The sequence below is a fragment of the Gymnoscopelus braueri genome (genome assembly GCF_963280865.1).
Source record: "Gymnoscopelus braueri genome assembly, chromosome: 9".
Taxonomy (NCBI): Eukaryota; Metazoa; Chordata; class Actinopteri; order Myctophiformes; family Myctophidae; genus Gymnoscopelus; species Gymnoscopelus braueri.
In genome coordinates, this window is record NC_137610.1 from 29,798,185 (window position 1) to 29,823,673 (window position 25,489).

A 25,489-nucleotide genomic window follows, 5' to 3' on the forward strand; every position below is an offset into this window, starting at 1 on the left:
CTATAACTGCACCGATCTGTGTAAAACGTTGTAAGCGCACTCCCTAGAGGTCAAGGAAAAACCCTTGTCCTGCATTTTTCACATCTGCCTTTTAGAGCGCCACCAGGAGGCCGAGTTATGTAAAACACATTTTTGTATATTACTCCTTCCGATTTGATCCAAATTTCACGCAAATCGGTACACATGATCTCTATAGTCTTGTGATCAAGACGGATGTGTTTGATTTTTCACATTCCATCCTGATTGGCTAAGATTCACATCTAAAGTTTGCAGTAATGGCTTGTTTTGAACAAAATGCCGCAAATCATGAATGCAGCATCCGACTGCGGTCAAACTTTGCACGCACATTCACACTATGTTGAGGAGCAAATGCCACCCTTTAACATTGGCCTGTTATAGCGCCACCAGCAGGTCTAATTTAGCAAAATGCCTCAAATCATGAATGCAGTGTCCGATTGCCGTGCAAGGCCTAAGAAGAAATGGCACCCTTTTCACATTGGCCTATTATAGCGCCACCAGGAGGCCACAATAACCTACCTGACCTGGCGGAGACCTGTGCTCCGAGGAGCACTTTTTCTAGTGTTCAACATGTCTCTCTAGTAACTGGTGATGTTTAATAAAAAAATAATTCTGATTGGCTGTGAATCAGGAAGTGAAATTAAAGTTTGGGGAGTTTCCAGTGTGAGAGACACACACACACACACACACACACACACACACACACACACACACACACACACACACACACACACACACACACACACACACACACACACACACACACACACACACACACACACACCTCATGTGACATTTTGATCACATGAACATGAACAGTGTGTTTTTAAAGAAATGTGATGGTTTCAGCAGTGAGATGGTAAATGGTGCATTCATATAGAGCTTTTATCCAAAGCGCTTTACATAGATTGTGCATTACATTCACACACCGATGGAGGAGGAAACCATGCAAGGCACCAACTTGCTCATCAGGAGCAATTAGGGGTTCAGCGTCTTGCTCAAGGACACTTCAACAGTAACTCTGGGGGAGCCCCCCCGACCGGGATCGAACTGGGAACCTTGTGGTGTCCAGTTCACTCTACCCGGCCACTCTACCCCTGAGCCACTGCCGCTAAATAAAAAAAAACTAAATTACCCCAAAGATCTACATAAATTTACATCTTAAAAGACAGCATTTTATGTTGATGGTTTTGAGAGAAAGTTATTTAATTCGACTCCAATAAATTAGTAGTAATTAATATTTACCATTTACCATATTTATCAGAGTACATACCTCATTCCATATTCCATCCTTATATACTCAAATGCAGTGATGGAAAGTAACTAATTACATTTACTTAAGTACTGTACTTATGGACAATTTTGATGTATTTTTTTACTTTACTGGAGTATTTCCATTTTTCAGTAATTTTACTTCTACTCCACTACATCTCTTTCTGTCTTTCTGTCTTTCTGTCTTTCTAGCTTTCTGTCTTTCTGTCTTTTTTTCATTCTAACATTGTTTTTCTTCAAAATTCCCCGCCATCGTCTTCCTGGAAACAGATGATGTAACATCATATCTTTAATCTGATTGGCTGATTTGTCTAAACTACAGAACGAGTTCTCCTTCATTCTCTTTCAGACTCCAGAACTTCTCTTGAGGTAAACATCTGTTTATTCTGATGTGTTTATTCTGATCTGTTTATTCTGATGTGTTTATTCTCATCTGTTTATTCTGATCTGTTTATTCTGATGTGTTTATTCTGATCTGTTTATTCTCATCTGTTTATTCTGATCTGTTTATTCTGATGTGTTTATTCTCATCTGTTTATTCTGATGTGTTTATTCTCATCTGTTTATTCTGATCTTTTTATTCTGATGTGTTTATTCTCATCTGTTTATTCTGATCTGTTTATTCTGATGTGTTTATTCTGATCTGTTTATTCGCATCTGTTTATTCTGATCTGTTTATTCTGATGTGTTTATTCTCATCTGTTTATTCTGATCTGTTTATTCTGATCTGTTTATTCTGATGTGTTTATTCATCTGTTTATTCTGATCTGTTTATTCTGATGTGTTTATTATGATGTGTTTATTCTGATCTGTTTATTATGATTGATTGATTGATTGATTGAATACTTTATTAGCAGTATAAAGCACAGGAAAGTACAGTTCAATACAAGGTCAGCTAAGAGGATTTAAAACCTAAGAAAGCCTATGGCTTGTTTCCATTGTGGTCCTTTGTACTCAATTCATAGAGACATTTAATGACAGACATATATACACTACTATGCAAAACATCATAAAAACAGTTTGAAAACAGAAAAACTAAAATATGTAAAGTAAACAGTTTGAGGGGGGGGGGCTAGGCTTTGACTTTTACAGGGGTCAGTTTTGAAGGCCTGCAAGCTACAAACACTAGCCTGAAGGGATGGAACCTTCTGATTGGTTGCGAGGCCGTTTCAGACTGAAACTTCAAAATTAAATGACCGAAAATGTCATTTCACTGTGACTTTAACTGGCTGAAGCGCAATGGACTTTTTTGTACCTTTAAGAGTTAAATGACACATTTCACATCATGTGTAAATGTACACAGAGTTAAATGAGGACACATTTCACATCATGTGTAAATGTACACAGAGTTAAATGAGAACACATTTTACATCATGTGTAAATGTACACAGAGTTAAATGAGGACACATTTCACATCATGTGTAAATGTACACAGAGTTAAATGAGGACACATTTCACCTCATGTGTAAATGTACACAGAGTTAAATGAGGACACATATCACATCATGTGTAAATGTACACAGAGTTAAATGAGGACACATTTCACCTCATGTGTAAATGTACACAGAGTTAAATGAGGACACATTTCACATCATGTGTAAATGTGCACAGAGTTAAATGAGGACACATTTCACATCATGTGTAAATGTACACAGAGTTAAATGAGGACACATTTCACCTCATGTGTAAATGTACACAGAGTTAAATGAGGACACATATCACATCATGTGTAAATGTACACAGAGTTAAATGAGGACACATTTCACATCATGTGTAAATGTACACAGTTAAATGAGGACACATTTCACGTCATGTGTAAATGTACACAGAGTTAAATGAGGACACATTTCACATCATGTGTAAATGTGCACAGAGTTAATGAGGACACATATCACATCATGTGTAAATGTACACCGAGTTAAATGAGGACACATTTTACATCATGTGTAAATGTACACAGAGTTAAAGGAGGAGTTCACCCAAAAAATGACATATTTTCTATCAATTGCACACCCCATGAAGCCTTGAATTCATGGATTTATTTTAGTTTTTGTGGCATTCCTAAGCCAATAATTTGATGACCGAGTGTGTATCCGGTAGGAGACACAAATAATCTACTTTGTGTCTCCTACCGGATACATTAGCCGGTAGGAGAAAGGAATCAAGTTATTGGCTTAGGAATGCCACAAAAACAAAAATAAATCCATGAATTCAAGGCTTCATGGGGTGTCCAGTTCACTCTACCCGGCCACTCTACCCCTGAGCCACTGCCGCTAAATAAAAAAAAACTAAATTACCCCAAAGATCTACATAAATTTACATCGTAAAAGACAGCATTTTATGTTGATGGTTTTGAGAGAAAGTTATTTAATTCGACTCCAATAAATTAGTAGTAATTCATATTTACGATCAGAGTACATACCTCATTCCATATTCCATCCTTATATACTCAAATGCAGTGATGGAAAGTAACTAATTACATTTACTTAAGTACTGTACTTATGGACAATTTTGAGGTATTTTTTTACTTTACTGGAGTATTTCCATTTTTCAGTAATTTTACTTCTACTCCACTACATCTCTTTCTGTCTTTCTGTCTTTCTAGCTTTCTGTCTTTCTGTCTTTTTTTCATTCTAACATTGTTTTTCTTCAAAATTCCCCGCCATCGTCTTCCTGGAAACAGATGATGTAACATCATATCTTTAATCTGATTGGCTGATTTGTCTAAACTACAGAACGAGTTCTCCTTCATTCTCTTTCAGACTCCAGAACTTCTCTTGAGGTAAACATCTGTTTATTCTGATGTGTTTATTCTGATCTGTTTATTCTGATCTGTTTATTCTGATGTGTTTATTCTCATCTGTTTATTCTGATCTGTTTATTCTGATGTGTTTATTCTGATCTGTTTATTCTCATCTGTTTATTCTGATCTGTTTATTCTGATGTGTTTATTCTCATCTGTTTATTCTGATGTGTTTATTCTGATCTGTTTATTCTCATCTGTTTATTCTGATGTGTTTATTCTGATCTGTTTATTCTGATCTGTTTATTCTGATGTGTTTATTCTAATCTGTTTATTCTGATCTGTTTATTCTGATGTGTTTATTCATCTGTTTATTCTGATCTGTTTATTCTGATCTGTTTATTCTGATGTGTTTATTATGATGTGTTTATTCTGATCTGTTTATTATGATTGATTGATTGATTGATTGAATAATTTATTAGCAGTATAAAGCACAGGAAAGTACAGTTCAATACAAGGTCAGCTAAGAGGATTTAAAACCTAAGAAAGCCTATGGCTTGTTTCCATTGTGGTCCTTTGTACTCAATTCATAGAGACATTTAATGACAGACATATATATGTCACAGGGTGAATGGAGAACCAGGTAGATTGAAGACAGAGCGCTCGTTTTTAGGCACGGGGCTTCGGGCGAGGCGGGGCTTTTCGAGATAGGGTTTATTAGCGAGGCTCGCGAGGAGGAGGAGGAGAAGGAGGACGCGGCACTGCGAGGCGGGGGTTTATTACGTGAGGCGAGGAGGAGCTCCTCCTCACGAAATAAACCGTCCTCCTCCTCCGAGGAGGAGAAGGAGAACGCGGAGAGGCGGGGCTTTGATGTGCCGACGGGGACCTGTCTTTTGTTGTTCCCCCCCACATAGCAACCAGGAAGCTACGCTAGGGGAACGCTGAACACGCGTGCACACGCACACGCTTGTCCACGACGGAGGCGCGCCGACAAGTGGAGCTTGAGGCCGAGGAAGCGCGCCCTCGCGCCTCCAGGCGCGAGTGCCCGCGCTGACCGGCCGATGCTCCACTTGTCGACTCAGCGCCGTTTGAGTTGTAAACCGATAGGGACAGAATAGTTCTTTTCATGGATCACTGTGTGTGTGTGTGTGTGTGTGTGTGTGTGTGTGTGTGTGTGTGTGTGTGTGTGTGTGTGTGTGTGTGTGTGTGTGTGTGTGTGTGTGTGTGTGTGTGTGTGTGTGTGTGTGTGTGTCAGGGAGAAAGTAAAACAAAAGCCAGAACACAATAAAAGTATCTTAACAGTCCTGCTTTCAATAAACCAAAAAAAGCATGAGCGCGTGTGTGTGCGCTTGTGTGTGTGTGTGTGTGTGTGTGTGTGTGTGTGTGTGTGTGTGTGTGTGTGTGTGTGACTGTGTGACTGTGTGTGTGTGGTTGCAGCCATATAGTTTGTGCACAAGCCTGGCTTGTGGCTCCCTCTAGTGTTGCTTCTACAGAATTGCTGGGTGGGTGGTAAAAACGAACGCGCCTTCTTCAATCTACCTGGTTCTCCATTCACCCTGTAACATATACACTACTATGCAAAACATCATAAAAACAGTTTGAAAACAGAAAAACTAAAATATGTAAAGTAAACAGTTTGAGGGGGGGGGGGGGGGGGGCTAGGCTTTGACTTTTACAGGGGTCAGTTTTGAAGGCCTGCAAGCTACAAACACTAGCCTGAAGGGATGGAACCTTCTGATTGGTTGCGAGGCCGTTTCAGACTGAAACTTCAAAATTAAATGACCGAAAATGTCATTTCACTGTGACTTTAACTGGCTGAAGCGCAATGGACTTTTTTGTACCTTTAAGAGTTAAATGACACATTTCACATCATGTGTAAATGTACACAGAGTTAAATGAGGACACATTTCACATCATGTGTAAATGTACACAGAGTTAAATGAGAACACATTTTACATCATGTGTAAATGTACACAGAGTTAAATGAGGACACATTTCACATCATGTGTAAATGTACACAGAGTTAAATGAGGACACATTTCACCTCATGTGTAAATGTACACAGAGTTAAATGAGGACACATATCACATCATGTGTAAATGTACACAGAGTTAAATGAGGACACATTTCACCTCATGTGTAAATGTACACAGAGTTAAATGAGGACACATTTCACCTCATGTGTAAATGTACACAGAGTTAAATGAGGACACATTTCACATCATGTGTAGATGTGCACAGAGTTAAATGAGGACACATATCACATCATGTGTAAATGTACACAGAGTTAAATGAGGACACATTTTACATCATGTGTAAATGTACACAGAGTTAAATGAGGACACATTTCACATCATGTGTAAATGTACACAGTTAAATGAGGACACATTTCACGTCATGTGTAAATGTACACAGAGTTAAATGAGGACACATTTCACATCATGTGTAAATGTGCACAGAGTTAAAGGAGGAGTTCACCCAAAAAATGACATATTTTCTATCAATTGCACACCCCATGAAGCCTTGAATTCATGGATTTATTTTAGTTTTTGTGGCATTCCTAAGCCAATAATTTGATGACCGAGTGTGTATCCGGTAGGAGACACAAATAATCTACTTCTGTCTACCGGATACATTAGCCGGTAGGAGAAAGGAATCAAGTTATTGGCTTAGGAATGCCACAAAAACAAAAATAAATCCATGAATTCAAGGCTTCATGGGGTGTCCAGTTCACTCTACCCGGCCACTCTACCCCTGAGCCACTGCCGCTAAATTAAAAAAAACTAAATTACCCCAAAGATCTACATAAATTTACATCTTAAAAGACAGCATTTTATGTTGATGGTTTTGAGAGAAAGTTATTTAATTCGACTCCAATAAATTAGTAGTAATTAATATTTACGATCAGAATACATACCTCATTCCATATTCCATCCTTATATACTCAAATGCAGTGATGGAAAGTAACTAATTACATTTACTTAAGTACTGTACTTATGGACAATTTTGAGGTATTTTTTTACTTTACTGGAGTATTTCCATTTTTCAGTAATTTTACTTCTACTCCACTACATCTCTTTCTGTCTTTCTGTCTTTCTAGCTTTCTGTCTTTCTGTCTTTTTTTCATTCTAACATTGTTTTTCTTCAAAATTCCCTGCCATCGTCTTCCTGGAAACAGATGATGTAACATCATATCTTTAATCTGATTGGCTGATTTGTCTAAACTACAGAACGAGTTCTCCTTCATTCTCTTTCAGACTCCAGAACTTCTCTTGAGGTAAACATCTGTTTATTCTGATGTGTTTATTCTGATCTGTTTATTCTGATCTGTTTATTCTGATGTGTTTATTCTCATCTGTTTATTCTGATCTGTTTATTCTGATGTGTTTATTCTGATCTGTTTATTCTCATCTGTTTATTCTGATCTGTTTATTCTGATGTGTTTATTCTCATCTGTTTATTCTGATGTGTTTATTCTGATCTGTTTATTCTCATCTGTTTATTCTGATGTGTTTATTCTGATCTGTTTATTCTGATCTGTTTATTCTGATGTGTTTATTCTCATCTGTTTATTCTGATCTGTTTATTCTGATGTGTTTATTCATCTGTTTATTCTGATCTGTTTATTCTGATGTGTTTATTCTGATCTGTTTATTATGATTGATTGATTGATTGATTGAATACTTTATTAGCAGTATAAAGCACAGGAAAGTACAGTTCAATACAAGGTTAGCCTCGATCTCCAGGCTTTTATTGCTTAGTTTTGCTAAAAAATAAAAGCCTGGCCCAACTATAGCCTGTACTGGGTATGAGGAAGTGTTTCATTTCCCAACCAACCAGAGTGCAGTGGGCGTCGCTCGTAATGTTGTGTTAACGGGGCGGGGGTTGACGGACAGATCGGTGAACCAATGGGATCAGGCGCCGTCTCTCGCCGGCTCTATACACACGCCCCTTTATACACGAAATCAGGAGGGTTGCAGCAGGCTAATACAAGGTCAGCTAAGAGGATTTAAAACCTAAGAAAGCCTATGGCTTGTTTCCATTGTGGTCCTTTGTACTCAATTCATAGAGACATTTAATGACAGACATATATACACTACTATGCAAAACATCATAAAAACAGTTTGAAAACAGAAAAACTAAAATATGTAAAGTAAACAGTTTGAGGGGGGGGGGGGGCTAGGCTTTGACTTTTACAGGGGTCAGTTTTGAAGGCCTGCAAGCTACAAACGCTAGCCTGAAGGGATGGAACCTTCTGATTGGTTGCGAGGCCGTTTCAGACTGAAACTTCAAAATTAAATGACCGAAAATGTCATTTCACTGTGACTTTAACTGGCTGAAGCGCAATGGACTTTTTTGTACCTTTAAGAGTTAAATGACACATTTCACATCATGTGTAAATGTACACAGAGTTAAATGAGGACACATTTCACATCATGTGTAAATGTACACAGACAAATACTCCAACTAATTATGTTATTTATTTTATTAATATTAAAATATTTAATCACTTCAATATGGATGAATAACGGATGAACTTTAACCTCCTATCATGTCTCATCTGAAAGCTTTTAATTAATTACATTCACAACCATCGTCTTCCCGGAAACAGATGATGTAACATCATATCTTTAAAATGATTGGCTGATTCTTCTAAACTAAATAACGAGTCCTCCTTCATTCTCTTTCAGACTCCAGAACTTCTCTTTCAGTAAACATCTGTTTATTCTGATCTGTTTATTCTGATCTGTTTATTCTCATCTGTTTATTCTCATCTGTTAAATTCAGTTCAGTTTTGATCAGTGATGATGAAGATTACAGCCACTCTCCTCATCCTCTCCTCTGTACTTCATGTCAAAGCAATCTCAGGAAGTAAGTGCTTTGTGAGCTTGTAGATCTGCTATTTTAAAAAGATGTTTATTCATTTGAAATCGTGAAATTGGACATTCTGCATAATAAGTACTTTCTACTTTTGGTACTTTAAGTACATTTTGATACCAATACTTACTCAAGTAAATGTTGAAGTCTGGAGTTTTACTTGTAACAGATTATTCATATTATTTCTACATTGCAATATTGATACTTTTACTTAAGTTTCCACCACTATATATTATATTATATTATCTTACATTATATTATATAATGTTATGTTCACATCCTGAAATAAATCATTATGAATCTGTTTCATAATATTATAAAAACATTTAAATCTGTTGAATAAAATGTTTGACAGGAAGATACTTTTCTTCTAATATTCAACTTTAGAACCAAACATGATTATTTAACATGATGATGATGATGATGATGATGATGATGATGATGAAGATTTGAATTTATTTTAATCTTTGTTTTATTTCCAGTGTTCCATGAACACATTCAACTTGTTGGCTGTTCAGACACAGTTAAAGACTCATATAAAGAGTGGATGATGGGACTGGATGGTGAAGTGGAAGGGTACGCTGACTTCAACAAAGGGAAGATGGTGGAGCCTCAGCCTCCGTTTGTAGATCATATCAGCCTTCCAGCATCTTATGAACTAGCTTTTTATCATCAGGCGTTCTGCAAAGCCCAGCTGGACACCATCCGCACTGCCTTGAAGAAACCACCAGTGAAAGGTACATGAATACTATGAACACAATAGTTATTAACTAAAACGGTTGAATATATTTAACATGAATGAAAATGTTTAAACATGTATATTAAGCATTTATATTTTTATGGTGAAATATTTTCTAAATAATATTTATTTTTAGTAAACATGAATATGTGCTCAAGGTGCTTTCATTTTTTATTTACAAATCTATGCATTAGTATCTGCTCTGTAGGCTACAGCCTGAGCTGTAGGTGAGGTGTAGATGGTACGACTATGTAGATTCAGCTTATACGTAGTATACCATGCAGATTAATTTTTTTAAAAGCCTATACCATCCAAAAACCGTCCGAGGATTGAGAAGCGTAGCTGATATACAGGAGGAGGGGGGGGAGGGGTGATCAGACGTTAACAGTCTTTTTCATGTGATGATGAGTGACCTCTGAATTTCACATGTATGCTAGACGGGGGAATAAATGAGACACAAACACTAACGTAGGCTATATAGTATGTTTTTCATACATGAACACACACACTAACGTAGGCTATATAGTATGTTTTTCATACATGAACACACACACTAACGTAGGCTATATAGTATGTTTTTCATACATGAACACACACACTAACGTAGGCTATATAGTATGTTTTTCATACATGAACACACACTAACGTAGGCTATATAGTATGTTTTTCATACATGAACACACACACACTAACGTAGGCTATATAGTATGTTTTTCATACATGAACACACACACACTAACGTAGGCTATATAGTATGTTTTTCATACATGAACACACACACTAACGTAGGCTATATAGTATGTTTTTCATACATGAACACACACACACACACACACTAACGTAGGCTATATAGTATGTTTTCATACATGAATACACACACTAACTAGGGGTGTGCCGATATATCGTCCCGCGATATATCGCGATACGTTTTCGTGACGATATGTATCGTTTTGGATTTTTTTTCCCGTTTTGAGTATGTTTTTCATACATGAACATACACAACTGAATCAGTTCTGTGAAGCGCATGTGGCTTCCTGCTGTAAATGTAGCTTTGGGGAGGAGGGGGGTTGAGTGGCCCCGCCCCACTCATTAACTATTCTATTGTTATTTAATTAGCTTCCAATGGTTCTTAATCACTTGTCCCATTCACCTGAAGACGCTCCCTCGTCTCTCACAGTGAGTTGCAGTCAGTGTGTGGGCTGCTAGTAGCCTGGTAAACCCTCCCTCCGGAAATCTCATTTCTATTTGATTCCAGGAGTGAGTCTGGCCTGATCGCCCATTCTGCAATATTGGCTGTGGGCTGGAGTTGGGCGGGAGTAATACCGTTGACTGACAACCCCTTCAGCCAATGATCGTTTTTCCCCTTCAGCCAATCAGCAGTTCACCAGTCTAATGTGACGCAACGGGACTTTTGAGACGGCCATGCCCAAACGATATCTTATAAGTAAATTCCGTGCCTCAAAATAGAAGTTAGAGAGCTTTTTGAAGTAAAAAAATAGCGGAGAATATAGCGGACAGAAAAGATGGCTGCCGTTCGTGTTTTGTCGGCTGGATTCAGGCTGCACTCGGTGCCATTCGGGCTCACTCAAACTCGCCACCTGATTGGCCAACTGTCGCTGTCAATCACAGAACGATGTGCGACGACGCTGATAGGCTCGGTTAGTTGGTAATTCCACTAGAAACCCCCACAATGGGTAATCAGGCCAGACTCACTCCTGGAATCAAATAGAAATGAGATTCCGGAGGGAGGGTTTACCAGGCTAGGCTGCTAGCAGTGGTGGAAATTTACTGAGTAGATTTAGAAGTATTGTACTTAAGTACAATTTTGAGGTATTTGTACTTTACTTGAGTATTTCTCGTTTTCAATACTTTTACTTCTACTCCACTACATCTCTGATCCAAATATTGTACTTTTACCCCAGTACATTTATTTGAAAACGTTAGTTACTAGTTACTTTTAGCATACATATAGCATATTTAACATACATTAACCACTTTAGCCCTATATACATTTCGGCCATTTGAAAATAGCCGATCTACAAGCTCAGAAGAGCTTGTAGATCTGCTTGTTTCAAAAGATTTTCATACATTTGAAAACATTCTGCAAAATGAGTACTTTTACTTTTGGTACTTTAAGTATATTTTCATACCAACACTTTTGTACTTTTACTCTTCCGGACTTTTACTTGTTAGAGAGTATTTCTATATTGCAGTTTTGATACTTGAACTTAAGTAAAACATTTGAATACTTTTTCCATCACTGGCTGCTAGTAGCCCCGCCTGCCTCCTATTACTCTGTGGCTGTTTTCAATTAAAATACATGAATCACCTTTCTGTGAGTGTTATCTCTGTTATCCTGGAAATACATGATGGGGTCTGACAGACAGACAGACAGACAGACAGACAGACAGACAGACAGACATTGTATTTAAGATATTCAATCATTAAAAACATTTTAATGGCAGATTTCACATCCTGAACCTATTTTAGACTTTATGTAGTGACATATTTGGCCGATAGGGGGCAGTTAGCCTAGTGTGGATATTATACAGATGATAATAAAACTGAACATTAATGACATTTTTAATTGTCTATTTCCAGATGGATATGTGTACTATGTGGCTTCCCGCTGTTTGTTTAACTCCAGTGAGCTGAAGGACATACAGTACATATACTCATTTAATTTCGATGGTGATGAGCTGGTCAGGTGGGACAGTAGAGTAGATCAGTATGTTGGATACACTGAGCTTGGTGTGAAGAACGCAGAGCGCTTCAATAAAGATCCTGGACAACTGGCTTGGATGAGATCAAACCGAGAGAGATTCTGCAAACGCAACATTGAGATCAGATACTCCTCTGTTCTGAACAAGAGAGGTGAGCTGATCTCAGAGCAGCACTCAACACTCATCACCTCATAAACTATAACATGACATCATAATAAATCATTCTATTCAGAGATGATTAATAGTGTTAATATTGATCTGATAATGATTATAAAACATTCCTTAACCCATATTTTACAAATGTTTGCTTTAAAAATATAAATATTTAAAGATTTTCACACATTCTCACGATTTGAAAAAATCGCTTATAGCGCGAGCTTGTAGATCTGCTATTTTTTAATAGCCAAATAAATATAAAACGACACAGATGCGTTCCTGTTTTGAATGGGTTAATATTCTGAGAAACATTTCAGATCCTCTTAACTCTTTAAGACCGGGAACGTATCTGTCATTTTAACATTTCTTTAGCTATTCAAAAATAGCAGATCTACAAGCTCATAGCGCGGCAAACGATATGTTTAAATTACATTATATAAATGCATTATATGTTGTAGAAAACTGTAGACTATTGTAGAATCTACAGTATTCTATGAAACGTTGTTCTCTGGTGCCATCTGGTGGCCAAACACTGACATTTACAGTTACAGTTTACAATGTAGGCATTTATCAGACGCTCTTAATCCAGAGAGATTCACAGTAAGCAAGGAAAACACAAGGTAATACATCAAATCCATAGAAATAGTAATCTAGGATCATAGGTAAACCAAGAACCTATCATCAGTCTAAACATTATATTATCAAACAAATTAATAATCTGTAAATTGAAACTATCCAAACTATAGGATGCCAGGTCTACAAATGACCTGACATCTGCCTATACATAATGCTATTTACATTACATTTTAGCCATTGCATAGTCCTGCGAGGTCGTCGAGACTAGGGCACACTTTGAGACCCAGAAGAAAGAAGAGTCTAGGACGTGCTGAGCGTTGTCCAGAGTGTTTTAGAGAAGAGAGAAGAGTCTAGGACGTGTGGAGCATTGTCCAGGGTGTTTTAGAGAAGAGAGAAGAGTCTAGGACGTGTGGAGCGTTGTCCAGGGTGTTTTAGAGAAGAGAGAAGAGTCTAGGACGTGTGGAGCGTTGTCCAGGGTCTTTTAGAGAAGAGAGAAGAGTCTAGGATGTGTGGAGCGTTGTCCAGGGTATTTTAGAGAAGAGAGAAGAGTCTAGGACGTGTGGAGCGTTGTCCACAGTGTTTTAGAGAAGAGAGAAGAGTCTAGGACGTGTGGAGCGTTGTCCAGGGTGTTTTAGAGAAGAGAGAAGAGTCTAGGACGTGTGGAGCGTTGTCCACAGTGTTTTAGAGAAGAGAGAAGAGTCTAGGACGTGTGGAGCGTTGTCCAGGGTGTTTTAGAGAAGAGAGAAGAGTCTAGGATGTGTGGAGCGTTGTCCAGGGTGTTTTAGAGAAGAGAGAAGAGTCTAGGACTTGTGGAGCGTTGTCCAGGGTGTTTTAGAGAAGAGAGAAGAGTCTAGGACGTGTGGAGCGTTGTCCAGGGTGTTTTAGAGAAGAGAGAAGAGTCTAGGACATGTGGAGCGTTGTCCAGGGTGTTTAGGGGGAAGAGAGAAGAGTCTAGGACTCAGTTTCGCTTTTGGTATTGGTTTCGGACCATGACGGAGGCGCACAGTCTCAAGCGAACTGAAGCCACGTGAAGGACCACCGAGCGAGCTAAAGCGAGCGAGTTGCCGTCCTGAACGTTGCAACGTTTGCTTGAGCCGACTCAGCGCTGTTGGAGTTATGTGCTCCATTAGGCACAGAATGGTAAATCATGTTGTGGGGACTGCTCCGCCTCCGAGTAGGTCAGTATCTCCTGATTACGCCCAATGAATGGTCTGATAAATGGTGGGTAGGTCAGTATATTGCCTACTCGCACATTCAATGGTCTGATAAAACGTGATAATCTCCCATTCAATGCATTGATAGCATTCGAAGCCGGTGATTTGATCAGGCTTAAAGATATGGGGGTGTCATACCTTTGGTTGCTTTGTAGGCCATCAGTGTTTAGTACTCTGTGAGGGCAGCAACTGGGAGCCAATGGAGGGAGAGGAGAACGGGGGAGAGCCGGGAAGCGTGAAAATTTTGGCTGGTTGAAGACCAAGCGTTTTGCAGCTTTCTGGATCATTTGGATCTCATTTGGATGATATACAATTATTAATGATAATGACATTTTCCTATGACTGGTATAGATAATAGTAATGGTAATAATAATAATAATTATTATTATTATTATTTTTAGGAGTGGAGCCTAAAGTGAGACTGAAGTCAGAGACTCCCCCTCGTCGTGGTGAACACACTCACATGCTGAGGTGCAGCAGCTACGGCTTCTACCCTAAAGTGATCCTGGTGACCTGGTGGATAGGTCAAGAACCTTTGACCTCTGGTCTCTCCTCTACCGATGAGCTGTCTGATGGAGACTGGTACTACCAGTACCACTCCTACCTGGAGTACACACCCAGGTACACACCTAACAGACACCTATACATATATTCTTTAAAAATAAAACATGAATTGGTAGGCTAATATTAAGTCACACTAAGACACACACACACGAACACGCACACGCACACGATTCCTCCCGAGTCCCGACCATGTTTATCACCAGTCCACTCCAGACACAACCACGCAGCAAACTTGTCGCCGTGCACGCATGACGAACGCACACAGAGACCCGCGGGTGATCATGCTATACATGAATACACACACAGGAACACGCTATAACGTGCGTATTATATCTCGTTACTAAGCTTCTTCTGCCTCTTGTCTTCCTAATTTTCCTGCAATGGGGAGGAAATAGTGGAATACACAATAAACACTAGTGCGGAGGAGAGCCCAGCGGGGCATTCACGCTCCTACACAAAAATAGTCAAACAAGTATTTTCTTCTCCATAGAATAAAATATTAACACAGATCAATGGATCAATGTGTTGAATCGCGGTGCGTTTCAGCGTGTAAATCGGCTACTTTCACAATCTGTCCTAATGTTAGTGCTAATTAACAGCTGCTCACTCACTGCCAGACCGAGCGGGGAGGAGGGGCCGCTTCAGCTCTAAGCAGATCCACATGGACACACATTCTACTTCATGATTATTTTAAAGATGGAGTGCCATGATATTTTTCAACCCTAAAACCTGATCATAAGGTATTATTATTATGTAAGGATTTTTTTCAACAAAAAAAAAGTGTACAGTAAGTGTTAAAATGTTGTTTTTATGTAGACACACCCACCAGTGCATTAAGTATACCTGGTTCTCACCTTAGCACCTCCTCCACCACCTTAGCACCACCCACCTGTCCTAGTCCCTCCTCCTCCTTATGCCCACACCTGTTGTGTTATGATAATGAGGGGGAGGGTGTGGGCTTTGTGATGTCACTAAAGCGCTGTTTCTCTATTGGCACATTTGACCCTCAAGGTTTCAGCCTCCAGGAAAAAACTCCAAATAGTCAGAGAAGACATAAAACACCATAAAAACACCACCGGGGGGCTTAATGAAGTTCTATCAACCTCATAGACACATGAAAAACAGAAAAAGTGCAAAAACATGGCACCACCTCTTTAAATATCAGTATAAGCTTATCTTATTGCCTATAACGGACTAATGCTATGGTGCCTAATTACGGGGCCAGGCTGCCAGCATGGCTCCTGGCCCTGTCTTAAAGGAGAATTCCGGACATTTTAAGTGTTATCTTTGGTGTGTCGTTACTCACCTACCGACGTAAAAAGTGGCGTTGTTTTTTTCCAGAGATTCCCCTGTCGTAATTTTTTCAACCCCCTCCGTTGTCATAATGGGAGCGCGTGGCTTAGGGAAATTCGTCTATTATAACCGATGCAAAGTTATTTTTTTCTCTACTACTACTCATTGTAGAGTCTCATGATAGTCAAACATGCGCTGAAAGTTCCTGAGAGGCTACCGCTAACGCCGAACGATTTAACACTGGTTGCTTGTTTCTCTACCTGGCAACACCAAGTTGCCAGGTTCTGGAAAGAAACAAGCAACCAGTGTTAAATCGTTCGGAAAAAAACAACGCCACTGTTTACGTCGGTAGGTGAGTAATGACACGACAAAGATAACACTTAAAATGTCCGGAATTCTCCTTTAATATTCGCTTTATTCTGTCACTTCTTTTTCTGTCACTTTTCGCAGTTCTGGCTGAACCGTGCAGTTGCTTTTTACGAAACTCGGCCATATGGTAGATGGTCATGAAAAACTATCAAGAAATAATTTTCACAATCTTTCGTCAAAAGGTGGCGCTATAGCACTCAATTGAAAATGGCAACTTTGAACAGGTACAACTCATGCCCTGTTTGACCTACAGCCATGAAACTTCGATACACATATGCGTCTCCTCATGCTGAACAACTTTCACCCTCTGACTTTTGACCTCTAATAATAATAATAATAATACCTGGGATTTATATAGCGCTTTTCTGAATACTCAAAGACGCTTTACATGTTGAACTAAATAGAGCAAGATAAAACAAAACAAAAACAAAACAACTTTAATAAGAGAATCTAGAGAATAAAAAGTTAAAAAGTTAAAAGGCTGCAGAAGGCCAGGGAATAAAACAAAAGTTGAATGGCAGTTGAAAAGGTGGTAGTGGATCAGGCTAGGTGAGAAAAGCAGTTCTGAAGAGGTGGGTTTTGAGGGAGGTTTTGAACACGGCAAGGGTGGGGGCGGTTTTGATGTGAGGTGGGAGTGGGTTCCAGAGGGTGGGTGCTGCAACGGAAAATGCCCTATCACCCCAGGTGTGCTTGGTTTTTTTGGTGGGGAATTTGAGGAGGTTGGCATCGCTGGATCTGAGGGAACGGGTGGGGACGTGGTTGTGAAGGAGGTCGGAGATGTATTGGGGTGCCTGGTGGTTGAGGGCTTTGTAGGTGATGATGAGGATTTTGAAGTTTATTCTGTGTTTGACCGGGAGCCAGTGGAGGTCACGGAGGACTGGTGTGATGTGGTCTCTGGAGCGGGTGTGAGTGAGCAGGCGGGCGGCTGAGTTCTGTACATATTGAAGTTTATTGAGGGTTTTGGCGGTGATACCGTGGAGGATGCTGTTGCAGTAGTCTATCCGGGATGAGATGAAGGCATGAATGAGGGTTTCGGCAGCGGAAGATGTCAGGGAGGGACGGAGACGGGCAATGTTCCGGAGGTGAAAAAAGGCTATTTTGGTGATGTTTTTTACATGAGGGAGAAATGACAGGGTGGGGTAAAAAATTACACCAAGGTTGCCTCTGACCTTTAGATCTCCCACCATTTTGAATTATATGAAAAACAGTCATTGGCTCATAACTTCTGCATTTTTTCACTTATGGAAAATCCGCTACTAACGTTTTGTCGGCAGAGATCCAAAGTTCATGTGTAAAGAATTGTGCAGTTTACTAAAAAATGTGCAGTTTACTCAAAAATCCCAGGAGGATTATGGAGTTATGGAGGAGATGGAGTTTTAACAATTGCAGTTTTATGAAAATTATTCATCTGCCCCTAACACATACATGCAAGAGTCACATTTCTTTGAAACTTTGCAGTAATGTAGAGGGTCATTCCAAATATCACTGAAACCAATCTTACTCCAATTGGCCAAAGGGGGGCGCTATAGCAATTGTTTGAAAATGCAAACTTTAAACAGGCATAAGTCATGCCTCTTTGGCCGAAAGTCGTGAAACTTGCTTCCACTTGTGCCTTGACTCATGAGGAACACATCTATCACTTTGACCAGTAAGCTCCGCCCTTAGATTGTCCTCAATTTTGAGCAGTTTGAAAAACACTTAAATCCAGGATTTTCCAGCTATTTGCGTGAAACTGTATCATCTGTGTGAGCTCCTTTTTAACTTGTTCTTGTCTGTTGGTCCAATGGCTTCTCTCTGCAGAATCTGCCTCACAACCGCAAGGTTGCCGGTTCAAAGCTCATTTCATGCAGACTTCATTTTAAGTGCATTGCAAACAACATGACTGTATCAATGAATTCATGTGCAATTGAGAGTATTTTTTTCAATGTATGACATACTTCATTGTGAAAATCTCACAACTTTTCAGATAGCAACGTTTTGTGAACTTGTAGATCGGCTACTTTCACCAGTTTAGGTTCCAAGGAGACGTACACTTTCTCTATCGGTAGATGGTTAGGGAACCAGTGATCTAGAGTAGTTAGCAAAACAGAGTCTTGGTTCATCAGGGACGGAAAGACGTATGTATCAACAGACACTACCAGTGTGGCATATCTCTAGCTCAATGAGAAGAGAGGCAGCCTATGAGTCCAAAGGTCACTGGTTTGATCCCTATCTGTGACAATGTGTTGAGGTGATCATGATTTGGCATTCTTAGGTTTACACATAGTGTTTCTTGAGGATAGGCTTAGGCGTTGTTTTACTGAGGTTAGGGTTAATGAGGGTTTAAAATGCTCATGTTAATTTCATGGTCTTCTTTCTCTCAAGTTCAGTCTTCTATGTTTCTATGGCTCATTGTGCATATTACTTATCATTTCTTCTTTCTTTCTTCTCTCTGCAATCACTGGCCCCGTATTATCGCTGCTTGCAGCTATATTTGGAGTTGTGTTTTTAATCTTGCATTTAAATAAAATAGTTAATCATTTAGTTATTATGATGAGCGGTGTGTGTGTGTGTGTGTGTGTGTGTGTGTGTGTGTGTGTGTGTGTGTGTGTGTGTGTGTGTGTGTGTGTGTGTGTGTGTGTGTGTGTGTGTGTGTGTGTGTGTGTGTGTGTGTGTGTGTGTGTGTGTGTGTGTGTTACAGATCAGGAGAGAAGATCACATGCATGGTGGAACATCCCAGCCTGACCGCGCCTATCAAGATGGACTGGGGTCAGTTACTGTAATCTACTGTACTCTACTGTAATCTACTGTAATCTACTGTACTCTACTGTAATCTACTGTACTCTACTGTAATCTACTGTACTCTACTGTAATCTACTTTACTCTACTGTAATCTACTATACTCTACTACAACATAACTAGAAATACAAATAAATACAAATACAAATACATTAAAACATCCTAAAAGAATAACCATTCTAATAAGAAGGTCATGACAGGAGTCTCACCTACTTAGAGCTTAAGTGTCACGTCTAGATGAGGTCCATCATCTTAGTTTACTAATGGCTGCAGATACAAAGACATTTATATAATTTATAGAATTATAGAATTATAGAATTTATAGAATTTCCACCTCAGTGTTTTAATCTACTGTAATGGTAATATAATATAATATAATATAATATAATATAATATAATATAATATAATATAATATAATATAATATAATATAATATAATATTTGTATTGTCAGATGACTCCATGCCAGAGTCAGTGAAGAACAAGGTGGCCATGGGAGCATCAGGTCTGGTTCTGGGTCTGGTCTTGTTCCTGTCTGGATTCATCTACTTCCAGTGGAAGAAACGAGGTGATGAGCATGTTTAATTAACAAGTTAATTAACATGTTCAATTAGCATGTTTCATTAACATGTTTAATTATTTTTTATACTACCAGTGGAAGAAATTAGGTCAGATCAACAGAGGATCACATGACATGTGGAACCCTCACAGAAATGCAAACAAACAAACAAACATGTAAAGCCACAACCTAAACTGGTTTATATTGGTTTAGAACCTGAACCGGTTTAGACGACGTAGTTAGAGGTCAAAGTGTGTTCTAGTTGTCACATTTAGCTTTAATACATCAGTGTTACATTTAGTCCTAAATAAGAGTCAAATGTTCACATTAGTTCTGATGCAACATGTGACCCTGATGACTGAACCCTAATGTTGTTGTGTTATTGTGTTGTTGTGTTGTTGTGTTGTTGTGTTATTGTGTGTACATTTATGCATTTTATGGAGAAATACACACAATACAGTACATATGATTTATTTGTGTGTGTGTTTTAACTGTCTCTCTTCTTCTTCTATCAGGTCGTATTCTGGTGCCTACAACCAATGACGATCTTTAGACTCCTCCCACACACCCAGGTTGACTTCCTCTTTCTTTGTACTCTCTTTTTTTTGTAAATATAAAACTATAAAACATACACAAAACAACATGCTTGTGTAAGAAGTGAAACAACTAGCCTGGTAAAACATCCCAGTTGCGAGAATTCACATTATCATGTGTCTTCTAGCTTAATTTCTTAATTTTCTTAAAATAAGAATGAATCTAATAATCAAATTGAATAATCAAATGATTTGTTGTATCAGACGACACTGGGGGGGGTTTGGAGTTTGGACCATTCAGCCTGCAGGAGTTTAGATCCCATAGCCTGAGAGGACGTTCAGGTGACTCAGTCAGGAAGTGAAGAAACGACACAATGCAGCCAAACTCTGAACCAATCATTTGAACTAAACATTTCAGTGACATTTCACTAACCCTTAACTGAACCCAATGATTCAGTTCATTGAACACAACATTTCAGTGAACTGAACCCAATGATTCAGTTCATTGAACACAACATTTCAGTGAACTGAACCCAATGATTCAGTTCATTGAACACAACATTTCAGTGAACTGAACCCAATGATTCAGTTCATTGAACACAACATTTCAGTGAACTGAACCCAATGATTCAGTTCATTGAACACAACATTTCGGTGAACTGAACCCAATGATTCAGTTCATTGAACACAACATTTCAGTGAACTGAACCCAATGATTCAGTTCATTGAACACAACATTTCAGTGAACTGAACCCAATGATACAGTTCATTGAACACGAGATTTCAGTGAACTGAACCCAATGATTCAGTTCATTGAACACAACATTTCAGTGAACTGAACCCAATGATTCAGTTCATTGAACACAACATTTCAGTGAACTGAACCCAATGATTCAGTTCATTGAACACAACATTTCAGACAACATTTCAGTGAACTGAACCCAATGATACAGTTCATTGAACACAACATTTCAGTGAACTGAACCCAATGATTCAGTTCATTGAACACAACATTTCAGTGAACTGAACCCAATGATTCAGTTCATTGAACACAACATTTCAGTGAACTGAACCAAATGATTCAGTACATTGAAACCACTGTTCATTCCATCACTAGCAGGATAAACTGAGCTGCCCTTCCTACTAAGATACACTATTGACAAAGTATTGATCAAATGTTGTTTGAATGGACTGAGTTGTTTCTACTTTGATGGTTACTGTAGTTGCAGGGAGGGTGCTGGGAGGTTAGGTTTTTAAGTGGTTTACTAATAACTTGTTCATGATCTATTAACTATTCATAGCATGGTTTTAAATCATTACATCTTTAACCATTAACAAACATTTAACACGTTATGACTAACACATTAACTAATAATTTGGTTTGGGAATGATTACTTTACTATCATAAGGGAAGGTTATTCTAAAGTGTTAACATGTTCACACAGTTAATACATTCTGATTCTTATTGGTTTATTGTCTTTTCACAGAACACCTGGCTGTGTTTTCAGAGAAGCAGAGAGTCATCGCTGCCCCCAGGTGGAGAGAGGATGAAATACATACGTGTCAATTCAGCTTTTAAATACTATTATAGGTTATATAGCATAGGGTTAAGGTTAGGTTTATAGACATAGTTTCTGTGAGGTTAAAGGTCAGGGTTTAGGGTTAAGGTTAGGTTTATAGACATAGTGTTTGTGAGGTTAAAGGTCAGGGTTTAGGGTTAAGGTTAGGTTTACAGCATAGAGTTAAAAATAATAGAGAGGGCACCGGATATCGCCTCCCATCCACTTGCATTGAGTTGCTCACCCAGCGCATGGGCTCAATTGAACCCTTCTTCCGGGTTGGAAACGTATTGGAAAATGTGATGGGCGCGGCCTATTTGGGGCTTCAGTGACGTCACTGGAGCCCCATGGGCTCGTTCACATACATTGGCCACACCTGCAATACCTCAAATGGCCAGCATGTTCAATTGGCTTCAATGAAACCACTGGGTTCTGGGGGCTTGGTTTACAGACATAGTGTCTGTGAGGTTAAAGGTCAGGGTTTAGGGTTAAGGTTAGGTTTATAGACATAGTGTCTGTGAGGTTAAAGGTCAGGGCGCCCTGACCTCTAGTATGTATACACTTCAATTTAATACATGATCCATACATTCAGTCTATCCTGTCCCATCGGCCCATGAGGTTTTAATTATGTTAATCATGTTAATTAGGAGAATGAGCGCTCTGGGTTGTGACAGTGACCTGATGAGAGTCAACAATAACAGAAAGGTCGTGCAAACTTTACTAAAGTAAAGAACAAAATATGTGTCTAATTCAGACAGTTTAGATATTCCTTGGTCAGTATTATTTATCTTTCAGTTTTTCAGCTCCACTGTTGTGTTTCTATCCGTTCATATTGGCTGAACTTCACTCATTAAACTAGTTAACAGCTCTGTGGACAAGTGATGATGATGATGATGAAGCTTGTGGATTCATTTATTTGTCAGTTGTTGATGATCAGGACACACGGGTGGCAAAAACAAAACCTTCACAAAGTATTGTGTTTACTGTATGTGAGAATGATGAAAAAGTGGAATCGCTTCCTTATTTGAAATTACATAATTTATTTAAAAATACTTTATTGGAGGAACATGTCAGACACGTCCCCTCCTTCCTCCCTGGGATCTGCACCTGTTCATGAATGGTTTGAAGTTAATATATTAGATTTTGGCTTTAATTTGCTTGGTTTGAATGGAATGTCACAATATCAATAAAGGAATAAAAAAATCACACCCTGTGTGAAGTGGGCGGTGTACCAATGATGTACAAAAAATAAATAATTATATAACTAAATAACTATAAATATATTTATTGAAACAGTCTTTATGAAAGTTATATTCCGATGTACAATGGTTAAAAAAAATACAATATATTTACATATATACATAATAAATTATTTATTTAAAAAAAACATTTTCTGTTATACATTATTGAAAAAAAATATATATTTTGACAATTTTTTTTGCCCAAATAAAACACAAAAAGAAAAATGAAATAAAACTATGTTATCTTATCCATTTCTAAAAAACAAAGAAGAGATAGGTTTCTCTCACTAAAGTTGAAGTATACTAATAACTGTATCTTAGTTAATAATATCAGTAATATTCAGTACACTAGTATTTATTCTAGTTTCATTCTGGTGTCGTTCTATTTTCATTCTATTCGAAAAGATATGTTTTGTTAAAATTAAGTTCAGTAATATTTGTTTGAAAGATAATTCATCTGTATTTCGTAATGCTGCCAATTTCTCTGCATTGCAACCTAACAGAATTTCAGCCATCTTGTCGAAACAAATTACCCAGACTGAATCGGTCAAATCTTTAATTTTCAATTTCAAAGCAAATTTGTAGATAAATATTCTAATGTGTTTGCATTTTCCACAATAAAAATCATAATCCCTCTCTGTAATTTTGGTTAGACATTCTGGACATGCTTGATAAATGCAGTTTTCTATATCGACGTCAATAATCTCACCCACTAATTTGTAGTAATTAATTACTTCTATCTGTCCTTCTGCTGAATTCTTAATTTCTTTCAATGTTTTCCAGGTGAAAAATTCATCCGATGAATTTAGAGTTAAACATTCTATTTCTAAAGATTTATTCATGTTCTTATACCAATTTTTAAGAAATAGTGTTTGTTCAATGTCGGGATTCAAAATAATGTTCGAAATGAATGATGCTGAGAGTGATCTACCTTTGTAATCTGAAATGCATGCTGATTTTATAACTAAAATTGAATCTGAAGTTCCTTTAAATGACACTGCTGTGTCCCCCCAAAGTGTTAATGTAACTTTCGTATAACTGTCGTCTAATAAATCCATGGTTCTTCTGGCTAGTATTTTGTTTTTTGTAGTCCTGATATTTGATACATCATTAACGTTCGTGATAATTCCAATTAAATCAACAGTATCTTTTTCATTCATCTTTTTCAACTTATCTATCTTCACAAAGTCAAACGTCATCTTCGGTTTAATTGCAATGGAATTACAAAGTTCAATTGTGGTATCCTGTGTCAATACTATTTCGTATTCATGCATTGACGAATAATTCTTGTTAGATGGCTTTATCTTTCCGTTTGAAATACGATAAACGTTTCCTTGTTGAACTTTGCTGAAAAAATTGTCTGTATCTTTATCATATGCAGTAATTCGAATTTGGCCAGTATCGTCATTTAAATTAAAACTGAAGAATTTACCTTTTCCATTACTAAAGGGAATAATGTTCGATTTCAACATTACGATACCTTGAATTAACAATTTTTTGCAACTCTTGATTTCAGCAATAGGAATAATGGGTGTATTTCTTGTAATAATTGGTGTATGTTGCTCAGTATGTCCATATTTTTCAGCATTGTGTGGGATCTGCGCATCTGTACTACTACATGTATGAATAATAGAACTATCAAGTCTGATAGATGGTGATGTATGTCTCATAATAGGTGTTTCAAGTTCTTCAGCATTGTCTGTGATTGTCTTAATGGTGTTGCATAGTGTTTTCTCAGCTATCTTCATTTTTGGATTTGTAGTTGCTGTTCTTGACTTCTTTCGATTTGGTGCTTTTCCATTTGAGTCCAATTGACGTTTTGGCATTCTAAAAATGATAGATTGAATCAATACTTTTCGATATTAAAACTTTAAGGGTAATCCTTGATATAATTACAAACTTCTTCTTTTGCAGAATATATAGTGTCTGATGATGATGTGATGATGACATTACCACATTATAGTGATGTCATAATGAATTCGTTATGCCTATTTACTCAGGCTGTTGAGGTTCGACAATGTTTGAGATATTATCTAAGCAGTTGTTAGTGTCAGTTAACTTTACTGTTATCATTACAGTATCATGATCTCTGGCTGTGTAATATGAACTGTAGATAGAGGTCTCAGCAGTGAAGTTTTTATTATTCCTGAAGTAGGCATGGTCTAGGTGTCCTCCGTCGAAATGAGTTGCTTCTTTTATGAGTTGTTCGAATTGTATTTCCTGAAGAATTTGAGAAATGTGATTGTTACAGTTTTCGGCAAAACATATGTTGAAA

At 38.1% G+C, this 25,489-nt stretch overlaps 1 protein-coding gene across 3 annotated transcripts; it reads left to right on the forward strand.

Moving 5' to 3' along the window:
• Positions 1-7,221: 7,221 nt before the first annotated feature.
• Positions 7,222-24,252, forward strand: LOC308091420 (H-2 class II histocompatibility antigen, E-S beta chain-like). 3 transcript variants are annotated; one of them, XM_080437037.1, is made up of 9 exons: positions 7,222-7,310; positions 8,822-8,905; positions 9,394-9,648; positions 12,252-12,524; positions 14,721-14,940; positions 19,226-19,293; positions 19,777-19,890; positions 20,397-20,453; positions 21,902-24,252. In XM_080437037.1, exons 2-8 carry the CDS (start codon positions 8,839-8,841, stop codon positions 20,432-20,434), a joined length of 1,035 nt encoding a protein of 344 aa, XP_080293163.1. In that variant the 5' UTR covers positions 7,222-7,310; positions 8,822-8,838; the 3' UTR covers positions 20,435-20,453; positions 21,902-24,252. The 3 variants fall into 3 exon arrangements, with proteins under 3 accessions (XP_080293163.1, XP_080293162.1, XP_080293164.1); XM_080437036.1 differs by lacking the exon at positions 7,222-7,310 and adding an exon at positions 8,644-8,744; XM_080437038.1 differs by lacking the exon at positions 7,222-7,310 and adding an exon at positions 8,644-8,744 and having other exon boundaries at positions 14,724-14,940.
• Positions 24,253-25,489: the final 1,237 nt, after the last annotated feature.